General features: G+C 37.7%; 1 gene segment (V, D, J or C); it reads right to left on the minus strand.

The window, feature by feature from the left end:
* Positions 1-8,574: 8,574 nt before the first annotated feature.
* Positions 8,575-9,304, minus strand: LOC113653438. The segment is given in 2 exon segments: positions 8,575-9,035; positions 9,186-9,304. Coding segments are annotated over 2 exon segments (387 nt in total).
* Between the last annotated feature and the right edge of the window lie 7,299 nt (positions 9,305-16,603).

A 16,603-nucleotide genomic window follows, 5' to 3' on the forward strand; every position in this document is an offset into this window, starting at 1 on the left:
TCATGATCTGTCATTCCTCGATGTGTGGAAGATCAAGCTTCGCGAGCAACCAGAGTCTTCTACAGGGCACACGCTTCCCCTACATGTTATCACTATAGTTTGGTGGATATACAACATGCTTGTTGTTATATTGCTGCTGCAGGAATGTATTATGCTTCCCCTTTATGCTGCACACTTGGCCTCAACTTACTACAGCAACATGCTTGTAGCAAATATGCACTATCTGCTCAGCCCAGGGTGATGCTTCCCCTGATTATTGATTAGCCCCGGATGTACTAGAGTCTTCTACAGGGCACATGCTTCCCCTACCTGTTATCGCTAGCTTAGCGTATATACAACATGACGTCGTCATATTACTGCTTCCGGGCGTATTCTGCTTCCCCCCATTATGCTGCACACTCGGCTTCAACTTCTTCAGCAACAAGCTTGTCGCAAATATGCCGCCATCTGCTCATCCCAGGGTGATGCTTCCCCTGATTGTTGATTAGCCCCGGACGTACTAGCTTTCAAAAGCATGTTTGAATACCAAGCTTCACGAGCAACCAAAGTCTTCTACAGGGTGCATGCTTCCCCTGCCTGTTCCCACTATAGCTATATACTATAGATGATGAATTCAAGCTTCATGAGAAACCATTCTACAGGACGCATACTCCCCTACCCGTTCTCACTATTTTTAGTGGATAGACAACATGCTGGTTTACATTGCTGCTGGAGGGGTGCATAATGGTTCCCTGTTTGCGTCACACTTTGCTTTAACTGACTGCAGCAACGTGCTCATTGCAAATATGCCGACATTTGCTCAGCCCAGGATGACGCTCCTCCGATTTTCGATCAGTTCCGGATTTACCAGCTTTCTACTGCAACAGTTACGTTGGGGGTTTTTCCCTTTCCGCATAGTTTTGTTTTGGGGGTCTATTTTCTAGTTGCTGCTCTCCCCGCTCTGTCCCTGCATGCACACGGACGGGCGCATGGATTCTTGCACAGAACAGAACCATACTGCCAGCACTAACTGTATGCATGTCATCTAATAAATTCTCATTTGACAAAGTGATCCCGACAGAAATCAAGTATCACGTTAGTTCTGGCAGGCCACGTCATCAAGCGTGCATCAGCTATTAATCAGCTGTCCACGACGCGCACCAATCTGGTTACGATATCCATATTACCTGACTATTTAAATTCCCATTCATTGAGCCGCTTTCTAGCGCTTCGCTGCTGCGATTTACACTCCCTGCTCCAACCCCGACTCCACCATGAAGGAACTTGTGTTCGTTGTACCAGTTTACGTCATAAATCTCCACATATTTTTCTCTCTCTCTCCCTCTCTCTAATATGTGATGTCTTTTTAAAATATGCATTACCTTTTACATTATGTAGTAAATAATATTTAAAAAATGTTACCCTTTTTTTGGTAAGTCCTTGCTGTAGCCTTTCACATAACTGGAACATGTTAAAGTTGTCGTCATCTCCAACACAGTTTGAGATATTAACAGCCATTAGGAAATAATAAAAAAATAATAATGATTTATCAGCATTAAAACTTGGCCTAAACTTGGCTCTGCTTTTTCACAATGTCCAGAATGGATAAAAATCACATTAGGTTGAACAAATGCCAGATCAAATTGATTTAACGGAATAATCAATGCTGTGGGTTCAGTCTATGAACAAAATTGTCTTTTATACAATTATGTTTTTTAACATAAAAAAGTCTTTTATGCCTATGATAAGAATATTTTTTCCCCTGTTGTAAACCTGTTCATTTCAGAGTTTGAAGACATTTAAATGCAGACCGTTTTATCTACCGCAGGAGTTAATTTCCACCATTATAACTGCAGCTTACATTCCCCCGATGCTGATGCTAAGCTTGCTATGAAATAACTTTATGCGGCCATCAGTAAACAACAGACTGTTAATCCGGAAGCTGCGTTTATTGTTGCAGGTGATTTTAATCACTTAAACTTAAAGGCAGTGCTCCCCAAATTTTACCAGCATGTTTCCTGTCACACCAGAGGGAACAAAAACTTAGACCATGTATACACAAACATGGCTGGGGCTTACGTTGCAACCCCCCTCCCCCACCTGGGACAGTCAGATCACCTTTCTTTGTTCCTCACCCCCAAATATGCACCCCTCATCAATCGAGTGAAGCCATCAGTAAGAACCATCAAAGTGTGGCCCGCAGAAGCAGATTTCACACTCCAGGAAAGGTTTCTACACACAAACTGGACTACATTTGCATCTCAGGCCAACAGTGACACTCACACAGACATTGACTGTTACACCTCCTCTGTACTGGATTACATCAATACTACCATAGACAGTGTTACTACTCAGAAACAGATCATCACATACCCAAATCAGAAGCCATGTATGAACAAGGAAGTGTGCCTCCTGTTGAAGGCATGCACTACTGCCTTCAGATCAGGTGATGCATAGGCCTACAGCACATCCAGAGCTAACCTGAAGAGGGGCATCATAGAGGCCAAGCACTGCTACAAGCAGAAGATAGAGGAGCATTTTTCCAACTCTGACCCTCGACACATGTGGCAAAGCATCCAGGTCATCAGTGATTACAAATCCCCCCACTCCACCCCCGATGCCACTGACGTCCTCTTCTTGAATGAGCTTAATGACTTTTATGCTAGCTTTGAGACAACAGAGAAACTGCCACCAGGCTCAAACCCTCGGCTGACCACGCTCCAATAATACTCTTCTCCACAGATGTCTGCAATGCACTGAGCCGGATCAGCGCACACAAAGCCACTGGACCAGACAACACCCCTGGATGTGTACTCAGGGCATGTGCTGAGCAGCTTGCTGGGGTCTTCATGGACATCTTCAACCTGTCTGTTGCCCAAGCAGCTGTTCCTACTTGCTTTAAATGCACTTCCATTGTGCCAGTGCCAAAACACTCCAGCCCAACGTGCCCGAAAGACTACTGCCCTGTAGCACTGACACCCATTGTCATGAAGTGCTTTGAGCGGCTGGTCCTGGCACACCTGAATGACTCTCTGCCACCCACATTGGCTTCTCACCAGTTTGCCTACCACAGCAAAAGGAGCACAGAAGATGCAGTTTCCATGGCACTGAAACACTTGGACAATAAGAACACCTATGCACATATGCTGTTTGTTGACTTCAGCTCAACATTTATCACCATCATTCCATCCAAGTTAATAGCCAAATTAGTAGATCTGGGCATTAACACCACAACTTGCAACTGGATCAGGGACTTTCTGACCAACAGACCCCAGCAGGTTCGATCGGGCTCCATCTGCTCCAACACCATCACACTCAACACTGGAGTACCACAGGGCTGTGTGCTGAGCCCCTTCATCTACTCCCTCTTCACCTCCGATTGCAGGCCTGTGAATGTATCTAACTCCATCATCAAGTTTGCAGATGACACTACAGTGATCGGTCTCATCACCAACAATGATGAGACTGCCTACAGGGAGGAGATCCAGCACCTAGCCACATGGCGCAATGACAATATTTTGCTCCTTAACACCTCCAAAACAAAGGCATTGTGGACTTCAGGAAAGAGACAGGAGGCACACATGACAACATGCACATCAATGGGATGGCTGTTGAGCACGTTTCCAGCTTCAAGTTCTTGGGGATCCACATTTCGGCGTGGTCAATAAGGCTCAGCAGTGCCTCTTTTCCTGAGGACACTAAAGAAAAATCAGCTTTCCTCGGATATCCTGGTGAACTTCTACCACTGTGCAGTAGAAAGCATCCTAACCAGCTCTGTCACAGTCTGGTATGGAAGCTGCTCTGTTGCAGAGCACAGGGCATTGCAGCGAGTGGTGAAAACCGCCCAGCGCATCACAGGGACCCCACTTCCTGCCATGGAGGACATCCTCAAGAAAAACTGTCTGCGTCGAGCTCGCAGCATTCTTAAGGACTCCTCTCATCCTGCCCATAAACTGTTTTCACTTCTGCCCTCCGGCAGGCGTTTCAGGTGCCTCCGTACTAGGACTAGCCGACTAAAAACAGCTTTTTTCCTAGAGCTGTCTCTTTACAGAACTCTGCCACTCGCTGATCCTACTGTTCTTCATTCTACTGCCACCTATACCCCCCCCCACACACACACACACACACCTCACACTACGCTATTGCGCTAATGGACTGTCTAAGCTAAAACTTCTGTTCACTTGTACATTTGCTCAATCACACCCCACAAATCGTTGTTGCACTAATGGACTGTTACATAAAATTATGCTCATTTACACATTTGCTCTGTATATTTGTTCATAGTATGCACACATCTGTAAATTACTCCATATTACCACCTATTTAACTTATTTAAATCTTGTACAAACTGTATATCCTGCTCTTGCTACTATTGCACTCTGGTTAGACCTAAACTGCATTTCGTTGCCTTGTACTTGTACATGTGTTATGCCAATAAAGTTGAATCTGATCTAATCTAATCTAATCTAATAATACACTGGTTTGGTCTGGTGCAATGCTGCTTTCTAAACCTTTCTTATAAAAAATCTTACAATTATATTGTGACATTTTAATCATGTAAATGACAATATGCACTTGGAAATTGTGCTTCATGTGTAATGATTATGACTTACCAAGATCAGTCATAGTGAAGAATACCTTGTTAGTTGTGAGTTTAGAGATAAACATCAGTGTTGTGTCTGTAATGTCTCCACATTTAGCTTCACCAAACTCGTATTTATTCATCATCACCATTATGCTTCATCTCATTTTATTTATTCAGTCTGCTTTTAACAAAAATAAAATAAAAAATTCCCTCAGCAACGAAATTACACTAGAACTAAAGGTTAAAGACAATTAATTAATCTTTTTACTTCTTTATTGTAAAAAAAACAGTGTTCAGGTTTTCTCACCATCTTATAATGAAAATTTGCTTTGTGTCATTCATTATAAAAATTAAAAATCCTGTACTGTTTATTCAGGTAAAGTACTATTTTCTCATATTTTTGCTGATTTAGGTTATCATGCCTTATTGCCTAGAGCCATCCCTGATCACATAATTATGTTTTAGATTCTCTTCATTGAATCTGTACAAGCCAAATAAATCTACACTCTAAAAACTGATGGGTTAAAAACAACCCAATTTGGGTTATTTGGCAACCCAGCGCTGGGTCAAAAAGGGACGAGCCCAACGCTGGGTTATTTTAACCCAACTAGTTGGGTTATCATGTTTAACTGACCATGCTGGGTTGTGATGTTAACCCAACTATTAGTTAAATATGACTACACTGTTGGTTGAATTTAACCCAAAATGGGTCAGAAATTTAAGTAATTAAAATAATAAATCTACAGCAATACATACTTCGGTAATCCAACCCCACCCACAGGAAACATGGAAGTATGTGGAAGCAATTTAGGTCATCTAAATAAAATGTCATTCTTCATTTTATTAATACACGTTTTCTTATTTTTGTAAATCTAATATATAATATGTCTAATATATGTAGCTGATTTCGATGTAAAATGCTTGCATTCTATGAAAATCTATCAAATATCACAGTAAATGCAGCACTGACTTCAGTCAGAAAAATTTACTCTAAGAATACAAATTTGAAATATGAAAACATTTCATAACATTTACATAAACCTCAGTATCTGAAGATATAAGAATCATCAATAAGAATCATCAATTGCAATGTAATTGCAGTGTTGTATAAGACAAAAAGAAGAATTTAGAATAATGAACATGCATCAAACTGACTGCAGTCAGGAAAATTTACTTCCAATTAAATATTTATTTGAAATATGAAAACATTTCATGTTACAGTTTACAAGTTAAAGAACACAGAATCCAATGAAGCAGTCAGGCCACAGTAATAATAATAAAAGTTTATTAACTATACACAGTTTAATTAATAATAAAAAAAAATAAAAAAAAGAAAGTTACAGTTTGTGTGCAAAAATGAATGCTCGCAGAACTCTTACTGCTGGTGTCTCCTCCCCAGGAAGTCCATACACCACAGTCTATAGAAACTAAGAAGTCTATAAAACTTCATTTTATCCAAGAATTGCTCCTAAATTATCCTAATTATCCTGGGTGTGCCACTTATAAAATGGCGGTCTAACATGTTTAGTTTCAAACCTTAACGTTATTTAGCCTGAACTGAACTCAGACATTCCTGGTTATTTCAAACTAACCATAGGCTGTACAGGAGTATAGGAATTTAAATTTACTCCTGAAAAAAGCTATATGTTATGTAGTATGCTCATAGTGAATGAATCTCATTTGCTGTTGAATGTAGCTTACAGCGAAGTTAAACAAAATGTAGAAGCAGAGCAGGAAATTGGATGTTCTAACAAAATACATTACCATCAAGTAAACTCCACCTAAACTCCATATCTGTAACGAACAGAAGACAATGAACGAACAGATGAAATCACAACCAGTGTTTATTGATAGTTCAGGTCTGAGGTAAAGCTGCAAAGCTTGGAGACGTGGTGAAGGACACTTCGCCCGTGCTCCAATAAACACACGCTCGAGAAGGAGTTGAATCTGGTAACGTGCAGAACAGGATCTGGAAACACTACTGAGAAGAAGAATGAGAGAGTCGAGTTAGTATGCATAGCATACGAGACTGGATGGTGAATGAAGGTGAGAGCGTGGCTTAAATAGTCTGTGAGCAATTAGTGTTGAGTGACGCCAGGTGATGATTATCAGAACTCCGGTGATTGAGATCTGAAGGAAGTGTCGTGAGAACCTGGCGTATCCGTGACAATATCTAACACAAAAATAATTTATGATAAAGCAGATTTAACATGTACAAAAGTTATATTTATAAAGCATTTACCCTATTCCTTACAAGCTCCGATGAAGATGCCACGCATGCTCTCCTGCTCACTGATCTGGGATCTGTCATGAGTCAGAGCACGGCTGTCAGGTAGTCTCAGTTTAACTGACTGAAAGCCTAAATTGCGCATATAACATTAGTTTCTACAGTAATGCAGATTTTTTTATGGCTATGAACATCGTTAAATACATATTGAATAAAATACGTTACAGACAGAATTTCATTTGCTTTCATCCGAAGACGCAAAGAAAATGGCGGCTTCTTGCACTGGTATCGTCCGATTTTCACGTTGACATGCATTCTCTCTTTCACCTCCATGTTCCCAACCCAGCACCGCTGGGTTATACCTCAAGACAAATTTCCAACCAAAATGTGGGTTAAACAACCCAAAGTCCTACCAAGCGGCATCAACCCAGCATTTGGGTTGAAAAAACAACCCAGCGTTTTTTAGAGTGTAACAAATAGCCTGCACCTTTTGATTGAAATAGGCATGACGAATCATAAAAAAACAAAGGATCTCTCAGGTACTGTGGTGCAAGACCATTAAGTGCATTATAGGTTAATAATAGTATTTTAGAATCAATGCTAAACTTGTCTGGGAGCCAATGCAATGAGAATAAGATGGGGTGATGTGTTCATATCTTCTGGTTCTAGCTGCTGCATTCTGGACTAGCTATTTATGTACTCCTACTGGAATATCCAGACACTAAAGCATTACAATAAACCAACCTAGAGGTTACAAATGCATGAGGCTACCCTTGTGATATTATTTATGTGAGTTTTAATTGAGAGACCGGTATCAATAATCACACCAAGATATTTTATTGCTGCAGATGATGTAATAGAAAGGCCATCCAGAGTTTCTCTGCAATCAGAAAGCTTGCTTCTGCCTGTGGTTCTAGTAAAAGCACTTCTGTCTTGTCAGAGTTTAGCAGATGGGAGTTATTAAGCATCTACTGTCTAATGTCCTTCACACAATCTTCAGTCTTATTAAGCTAGTGAGATCTGACTTAGCTGAAACATATACTGTAGCTGCATGTCCTCAGTATAACAGTGGAAGCCAATACCATGTTTATGAATAATTGCACCCAGGGGTAGCATATATATGGAGAAAAGAAATGGGCCTAAAACAGAACCTTGTGGAACACTGAACATTACCTTAGGTTGTTTAGAGTAGTCACCATTTAGATCTAAGAACTGATAGCGATCCATCAAATAATACCTGAGCCAGGAGAGGGCTGTCCCTTTAACACCAACAATATGTTATAACCTATCAAGTAGAATAGCATGGTCAATGGTATCAAAAGTTCAAGTAATACTAGCAAAGAGACACAACCCTGATCAGAGGCCAGTAACAGGTCATGTACAACTTTAACCAGCGCTGTCTCTGTGCTATGATGTGGCCTAAATCCTGACTGATTCATTTCATGAATATTAATATAATATTCTGATCCACAGCTACAGGAAGCGCGTGGTTGAGGTTATTTCTGCCGTTTTGAATGTTGAATGAGTGTGTTCAATAAAGACATGAAATATCACAATTTTTTGTGTAATTATTTTTAGACACATTAGATCACATCAGATCACATTTTATGACAGATTTATTCAGAAAACTTCAAAAGGTTTACATACTTATTCTTGCCACTGTATTCATGAAAATAATTAGAATAAATCATGGGAAAAACTGACCAAAAACATAAAATTAATTTCATTTAAAACAGTTCACACAAGCAACAAGTGACACGGTGACTCTTTTTTTTCTGTTGCTTCAGCTGCAAATGTTACCACAAACGTCTTTTGTGTCAGTGGTAAACTGATAAGGTGGTAAAGGAAGTATCTTTGATATTTAACATTCAACTTCAAATGAACCATATCGTAGGTTTTTGTACAGTCTGTCAATGACTTTGTATTACTGTGCTACTACTAGAACAGCACAGTGATAGAGTGCAGAATCTGAGAGTTTTGGATCTTTTACAATAAGTTCAGTAGAGTCTGAGGTTGCTTCTACCTTGAATCGAGAGCCAGAAGGGTTGTGTTCACTAGAACCAGCTGACTTTGCATTTTTATACAGTAAAAACTGTGGTGCCCTGTAAGGATATTGTTTGTACCAGTAAAGGCGAACATAATCACTGCTTGACACATATGAACATCTCAGAGAAACAGAGTGTGTTTCCTTGATGACTTTGTTGGCATCTTCATCCTTTGGTCCAATTTCATCAGCAAAATTGCCTGTTGTAGAGAAGAATATTGGTGGAAATATAAAATGGATATCAAAGCATTTCTTTAATACCCAAAACATTCACATAAAAAAATTAATTCTAACAACTCTATCTAAACATTAGTATTAGATTATTTCATTAATTAACTGATGTAACTTACCTGTAACTAGAGTGAGAATCAGTGGTGTGTATCTCACTATGTACAGTAAGTTGTATATTTGAGACATTTCTGAGCACAGCTCTGTGATGATTCTGTATAATAGTGCTGCATGTGCTGAACATTACATGTCTCTAGAAGGCCACACCCAGAAAGTGACACTGTTGTAGTGTAAATTTGTACAGATCGTCACTTCACAGTATCGGTGACAGTGAACTGAGTCACCAATAAAACACAGAAAAATACCAGTGTTAATTCATACCCCACTGCATTACATGTGCTATTTAATCACTGTTAAATATTTATTCCTAATTAATAGGTTATATTTAAAGGATAATAAAATTCAAGACATTTAGAGGTCTAAATCTTATCTCCTGCAAAGCCTAAAACTCTTTCCTTATTTCTGGATATTTCCTCATTTCCTCATTGCTGGTCTGAGTGAATGGTGTTAGATGCTTTATATAATTCAGTGTTATATATGGAGTCACGGCTTGTCTTTAGTGCTTGTCTTTAATTTTAAATTGCCCCGATCTACATCTGGAACCAATATTCCATTTTACTCCTAGTTTTACTCCTATCTAGTACATTTCTCTTAAAACTAGTAATTTGATCTAGTCAGGTTGTTTATATCTGTTTTTCTGAGTCCATCAAACTAGAATAGAAAAAATAAATAAAATGTATCACTAATGTTTTAACTGTAATAATACAGGATGTCCAGAAACTTCACTGTTTACTGGGTCTAGTAATAACCATTAAAATACACTGTTTCTACACTTGGTGGTTAAATGCTGGTTAATCTCACACACTGATGATGAAGTGAAGGTAAACATATAAATATCTCCATCTCGTGAGAAAAGCATGGCTCTACTGATCCAGTATATATGCAGGACAGTGTTGTGTTGCTGCCTTCACTTGATAATAGATTGGTTTGGTCTGGTGCAATGCTGCTTTCTAAACCTTTCTTATAAAAACATTACAATTATATTGTGACATTTTAATCATAAATGACAATATGCACATGGAAAAACCTTGTTAGATGTAAGTTTAGAAATAAACATCAATATCTCCTCATTTAGCTTCACCCACTCGTATTTATTCATCAACATCAATATTATGCTTCATAATAAGCAAGAACGACGAGTCAGCATACAGAGAGGAGGCGCTAACTACCTGTTGTAGAGCCAACAATCTGTCACTGAATGTTGATAAAACTAAAGAGATGGTTTTTGACTTCAGAAGAGCACAGAGCACTCTGCTGAACAAGGGGTGTTCTCTGGGGGGTTGCAGATGTCAGTCTTGCCTGTCTTCAAAACTTGAGAGCCCTGCTTTATTTATAAAGCACATTTAAAAATAGCCAAGGCTGACCAAAGTGCTGTACATCAAATAAAAAACACAATTTAATCTTTGTAAAAACAAAAAATGTTAAAAGTTAAGGAAAAGAAATATGTTTTCAATGATGACTTGAATGTGGCAATAGAAGTGGCTAGCCTGATATATAAAGGTAGGCTATTCCATAATTTGGGTCCCACCACTGCAAAGGCTTGATCACCTCGTTTTTAAGGCGAGATTGCGGTACAACAAGTAAGCATTGTTAACATGATCTTACAGTAAGTTTCTTGATGGGGAATGACTGGAGAGCAGACTGGTCAATTACTCAGGGGCCAGATTACTTAGTGCTTTGCAAACGTAAAGTAAAATTTTAAAACCAACTCTAAATTTGAAGGGAAGCCAGTGTAAGGCTGATAAGAAGTCAGTGAGAAGTCTAGCTGCTGAATTTTGAACCAACTGTAATCGAGATAGAGATGATTGTGAAACACCATAATAAGGAGATTTGCAGTAGTCTAGACGTGATGTAATGACTGCATGGATCAATGTTTAGAAATCACTTTGGGATAAAAATGATTTTACTTTGAAAAGCTGTCGGAGATGGAAAAAGCTGGACCACAGCATTAACCTGTTTGTCGAATTTAAGGTTGCGATCAAAGAGAACGACTAAGTTCCTAGTGCAGAGGGTTTCATAAGGAGTGAGAGAGCCACAGTCAACATTTACAATGCAGTTTTCCGTAGGTCCGAATAGGATTATTTTTAAAGTTTAAAAATAAGTTGATAAAATTATTAGAGAGCCAGATCTTAAGTTCCTTCAGGCAAGCCAAAAGTGGTTGTAGGCTCTTTCGGTTATTGTGTTTTAATGGGAAATCAAGATTAGGTTTCTTTAGATAAGGTGTTACCACAGCATTTTTGAGATCTTTTCAGAAAGAGCCAATAGACAAGCATTTATTAATAAATGTTAAGAGACCTGGACCAACAGTGTCAATAATTTGTCTGAAAAAGTGGGGTGGAATCACGTCCTGGGGACAGATAATTGATTTTAATTTACTGACTATATCCATAAGTGAGGCCAGGTCCATGGGCTCAAACTCAGACCAGGTCGAAAAACACACTGGAGCATCATGAAATGTTATCACTGAATTTGATATCTGAGATCTTAGAACTGTAATCTTGTCTACAATATATTTCCCAAAAATTTCACAGAGGGTTAGAGAAGACTCTAAAATAGTATGCACAGAAGAATTAATAATAGAAAACAGAGATTGTTGTTTATGACGATTTTTTTGCAACAAGTTCTGTGAAATGTGTACATTTTGCAGCCTTTGCTGCTTTCTGAAAAGTATGATGAGTCTCCTAAAATTTCAAAGGAGATCTTTAGTTTATCTTTTTTCTATTTATGCTCAGCACATCTGCAAACCTGCCGAAGAGAGTGTGTAGTGTCATTATGCCAGGGCACTGGGGCTGGTTTATGATTTTTATGCCTCAATGGAGCAATAGAGTTCAGAATATCAGCACAGTTAGAGTTAAATAGAGTGAGGTGTGAATCAGTATTTAAGATGTCCAGGATACTATCAGTCTCCAGAGAGGTCCGTACATTAAGATACACTTCGGAGAAATCCTGACTGGATCGTTGAGTAAAACATACTGATGTTGTGTTTCTAGTAATATGACTTGTAAGGGGAAGGGTAAAAACTATGGGCTTGTGCTCAGAAAAAAACAACAGTACTAAGATCAATGCTTGTAATAGATAAGCCATGGGTTAAAACCAAGTCAAGAGTATGGCCAAGATTATGTGTAGAGCCGGAAAACTGTTGAGTGAATTCCAAAGACTCCATCAGAGTTAAAAATTCTGCAGAGTATAGTTTAGAGGGGCAGCAAACATGAATGTTGAACTCGCCCAGCAGCAGTATTTTCCAATACCTGGAGGCCAAGTCCCCCAACAGTTCAGCAATTTCACTTAAAAAGGAATTGTTTTGTTGAGGGGCGGTATATTAATGCTATACCAATAGGGTTTATAGAGACTAGTTGAAAGAGTTGCACTTTGAAGCTGTTGTATACGCCAATAGGTAGAGATCAACAGTTAACAAACCTCCACCATGGCCAGATAGATGCAGGGAGTTTAGAAAAGTACAGCCATGAGTTACCAGTTCAGAAAGTGGTGAATTACTCACCCGGTTTCATCGTGATGTATAATAAATCCAATGTTTTTGATGTAAAAATGTCATTTAAAATAAAATTTTGTTTAGCAGTGACCGAGCGTTTATGAGCGCCATTTTAGTTGTAGTGGGGCTGTATCCGTCTGTCTTGCCCAGAATAGTGGTTGAAGATTGTGCAAATTAACTCCATCTCGGTGTGCACGAGGGAAAGCCAGAGTAGGCCCAGTGAAAGATCCAGGGAAAACAGGGTGCAGCCATTGATAAACGCCTTCGTGGAGATTCCATCCAGGGGTAGACCATCGAGTTTGACCAGATCCCGCAGAGAAGGGTGGGACTGAAAGCCACAGTCCAGCTAAAGGGCCAGCCTGAGTTGCACTGCGATACCTCCAAGATTACTGCGTTTAACATATACCAAACATATTTCTGTCTAAATATTCCAAAAATATATTTTCTATAAATATTCCAAAGTGATGAAATTCCTCAGAAACTATATTTTTCTCTCAATACTGCAAGATTGTGAGCTCAAATAGCAAAAAAATATATAATTTTTTCCATTGAATTTTCCAAGTCCCAAATTTTAACATTTAAGATCATACCTTTCTATATTCTGAGTTCTATATTACATTTATCCTTCGCTTTGAGCCATTGGATTTATGGAAACTTTCATGCTGAAACCTTTTAAATAAACACACTGAGACAAATATTTTTTGAAGTTTTATGTGTATATTAAATGTAAAAGTAAATGCACCCACTGGTGGTCTGACAGGTAACTGTCCAAGCAGTCCATGACAACAATGACATTCCCATATATAATTACAAGGGAAAATTGATTGCATGAAAACTGAAGAACAGCAATATACAACTTTAAGAATGATAAGATTGATAGATAACTGTAAAGTGGGATGAATTAAGAAAAAGAAAGATGGTCAAGCTTATTTTCCTGTAAAAGTTTTAATACTCACTGAAAACATTAATGTGAATTATATTAATGTGAAGTCTGTTCCATAACTGCTGTGTGTGCTATAGCATGTTGGATCTTTTGTTTCTACATAAATATTAAATTTTGAGCTTGTACATAAATATTACATTTTGAGCTAGTGGAGGTTTTAATGTTTTTTTAAATATCCACATTCCTCCTAGTGTTTTCAGGTAAATACAGAAGAATGAATGAATAAATGAATGAATGAATAAGCTGTCTCTTAATAATAAAATGTGTCAATAATATAAACTCTTTCAAATCATGAAAAAAAAGAGAGTGAATTCCATAAAACGGGCATGTAACTTTCTATAAAGCACTATTATGCTTTAGCATAATGGATCTAAATGACCAGTTTGTACAGACATTTAATTTTGAGCTCAGGTAACTGTATGGAGTGTTGAATGTTTTCCAAATATCCACATTTCTTCCAGTGTTTCCAAGCAAATAGTTACAGAAGAATGAAAGAATAGACAGATGAATGAATGAATGAATGAATGAATGAATGAATGAATGAATAAGCTGTCTCATAATAATATTTATAAAACCTGTCAATAATATATAATATCATGAGAAAGATAGAGAGAGAGACTTCCCCAAAAAGGAAATTTGACTTTCTCAAAAACACTGGCAGAAAGGCTTTCAAAAATAAACAAGAGTCATAGAGAAGAGAACAATAATTTATTTTATAAACTTTTAACTTCAATCAAACAAGACCTATAAAAATCAGGCTTTTTTACACCACACATACTAATTAATCATCAATGTAAGTTATAATTTATAAACTAACAAAATAAATACATTGTTAACTCACCTAGTGAAAGCCACAGACACATGAATATAACAGTGAACATGATGACTGATTTTAGCTGAATGAAAATATTCTTAAGTCTTTATGAAGACTAATATGTTAAGCTCATAAAGGTTCATGAAGCTCCACCCCACAGCATCACATGACAGTGTCACCAGTGTTGTTTTCAGATGACTGATTTTTAGTGAAGCATACCAATGCAAAGCATAATCAATAATAAAGGACAGGGGACATTGATAATCAAGAAATATTGATGACATTAATGCAAGAGACCCAAAAAAATGTTGTTGTGCATGAAAATCCAGGAGATTAACAGCTTCTGAAATACTCAAACAGCTGTCAGCAAAGATATGAATAATAACTGAAGCACTTGACCTGTATCTTTTTGACTGTATTCATTGCACTGCTGCTGTTTATTATTCAACCATTTCATCCTGTTTTATCTGGATGATCAAACTCACATCTGCTCTAATTGTTTGTAAAAGGTCATCATATTAGCACACATCCAGCACAGTAACAAGCATTTTCAGTATGTTCATGTATAAATAACACATTAACAAAAACATTAAACAGTGCTACAGCTGCAGAGGATGCTCTTTAAATGACTCCCATGAATGTAGTGAAGATGAGGGGTTGGTGTTTTCTTTTGTATGTCTGCAGGTAATTAAGATAAAGCTAGATGTTCTGTCTCAGGCTTCAACCCTGTCTCAGCAGAGTAGCACACGTTGATCACTGTCACTGTACTATGGTCTCAGGAACTATATTGTTCAGACATATTTAGCAGTTTACAACTTATGTCTACATAACAGTGGAAACTAAAAACTAATAAAGATTATTTATTATTCTAATTATTATTTATATTGGAGACAGCTCATTCATTCAGAGACAAATCTATCACTAGTGATCCTCAGTGATCACTAGTGATAGATTTGTCTCTGAATGAATGAACTGTCTCCAATATAAATAATAATAATAATAATAATAATAATAATAATAATAATAATAATAATAATAATACAATGTGTCAAAAATATAAATAAGACAGATATAATTTCCTAAAAATGTCAAGCAAATTCAAAACTATCACTAGAACAGCTTTCAATATAATAAAACTGTGTGGTAGTTTTTGTACAGTGCAGCTGGATTTCCTGTCAGTGTGGGCTGCAGAGCACAGTAGTATAGAGCAGAGTCTGATACAGCAGCAGAGGAGATGTCCAGATCCACTTGTTCTTTATCTCTAACTTTAGCAAACATTCTTGGGGGTGTGTTGTGACTTTGAGCTCCACTTGTATAGATATAAAGAAGAAACTCAGGTTAAGATTTTGGATATTGTCTTGTCCAGTGCAGATTGTTGTTTCCTGTAGCACTGCTGAATTTGTATTTGAAGGACAGAGTAACATCATCACCTTCATCTACAACTTTATGATTGAAAAGTGGCTCTATTGAATCTGCCATGGAGTCACCTGTCATAGAGAAGAAAACATAATGTTTTTTTTTTTTTAAATATACACAATTAAGCCAGAATTACATACAGAAATCATGCTTTCTAACACCAAACCACACAGAATATCTAAACTAACAAAAAAGTCAGTGTTAACTCACCTAGTGAAAGCCACAGATACATGAATATAACAGTGAGCATCATGATTGGGTTATGAATGCAAATATTCTGAGCTTTTTCTGTAGTCTGATATGTTAACATCATAAATGTTCATGAAGCTCCACCCACAGCATCACTTTCTGGCTAAACATTCAGCCTCACATGAGTTACTTTTCCTGAACACATGGTAAACAAACACAAACTGATAGCAGAAAAATAAATCATTAAAATAAATTAACTATAAATTAACTAATGAATGTGGAAGTGTGTGCATTGTGGGAGTCTGGTGCAATGGAGGATGGGAAATGGAAATGGAGGTGTGAATAAAACTAATGAACTGTTTATTAAATAGGATTACAAACCATGTCACCATGGTGAGGAACAAACGAGGCTGTTTACTTTCTCTTGTCTGCTATTTTTTACATCATTGTTATCTTTGTCATTGGATTTTAAGACTATCAGAGATTATTAAAACTCTGTTTTTAGGCAATGCATAATATATTAGAGTGCTATCTCTGTACGACTGAAGAATAGCTGTAGCCTATAGAA

Source organism: Tachysurus fulvidraco, chromosome 1 (genome assembly GCF_022655615.1).
Source record: "Tachysurus fulvidraco isolate hzauxx_2018 chromosome 1, HZAU_PFXX_2.0, whole genome shotgun sequence".
NCBI classification, from domain to species: Eukaryota; Metazoa; Chordata; class Actinopteri; order Siluriformes; family Bagridae; genus Tachysurus; species Tachysurus fulvidraco.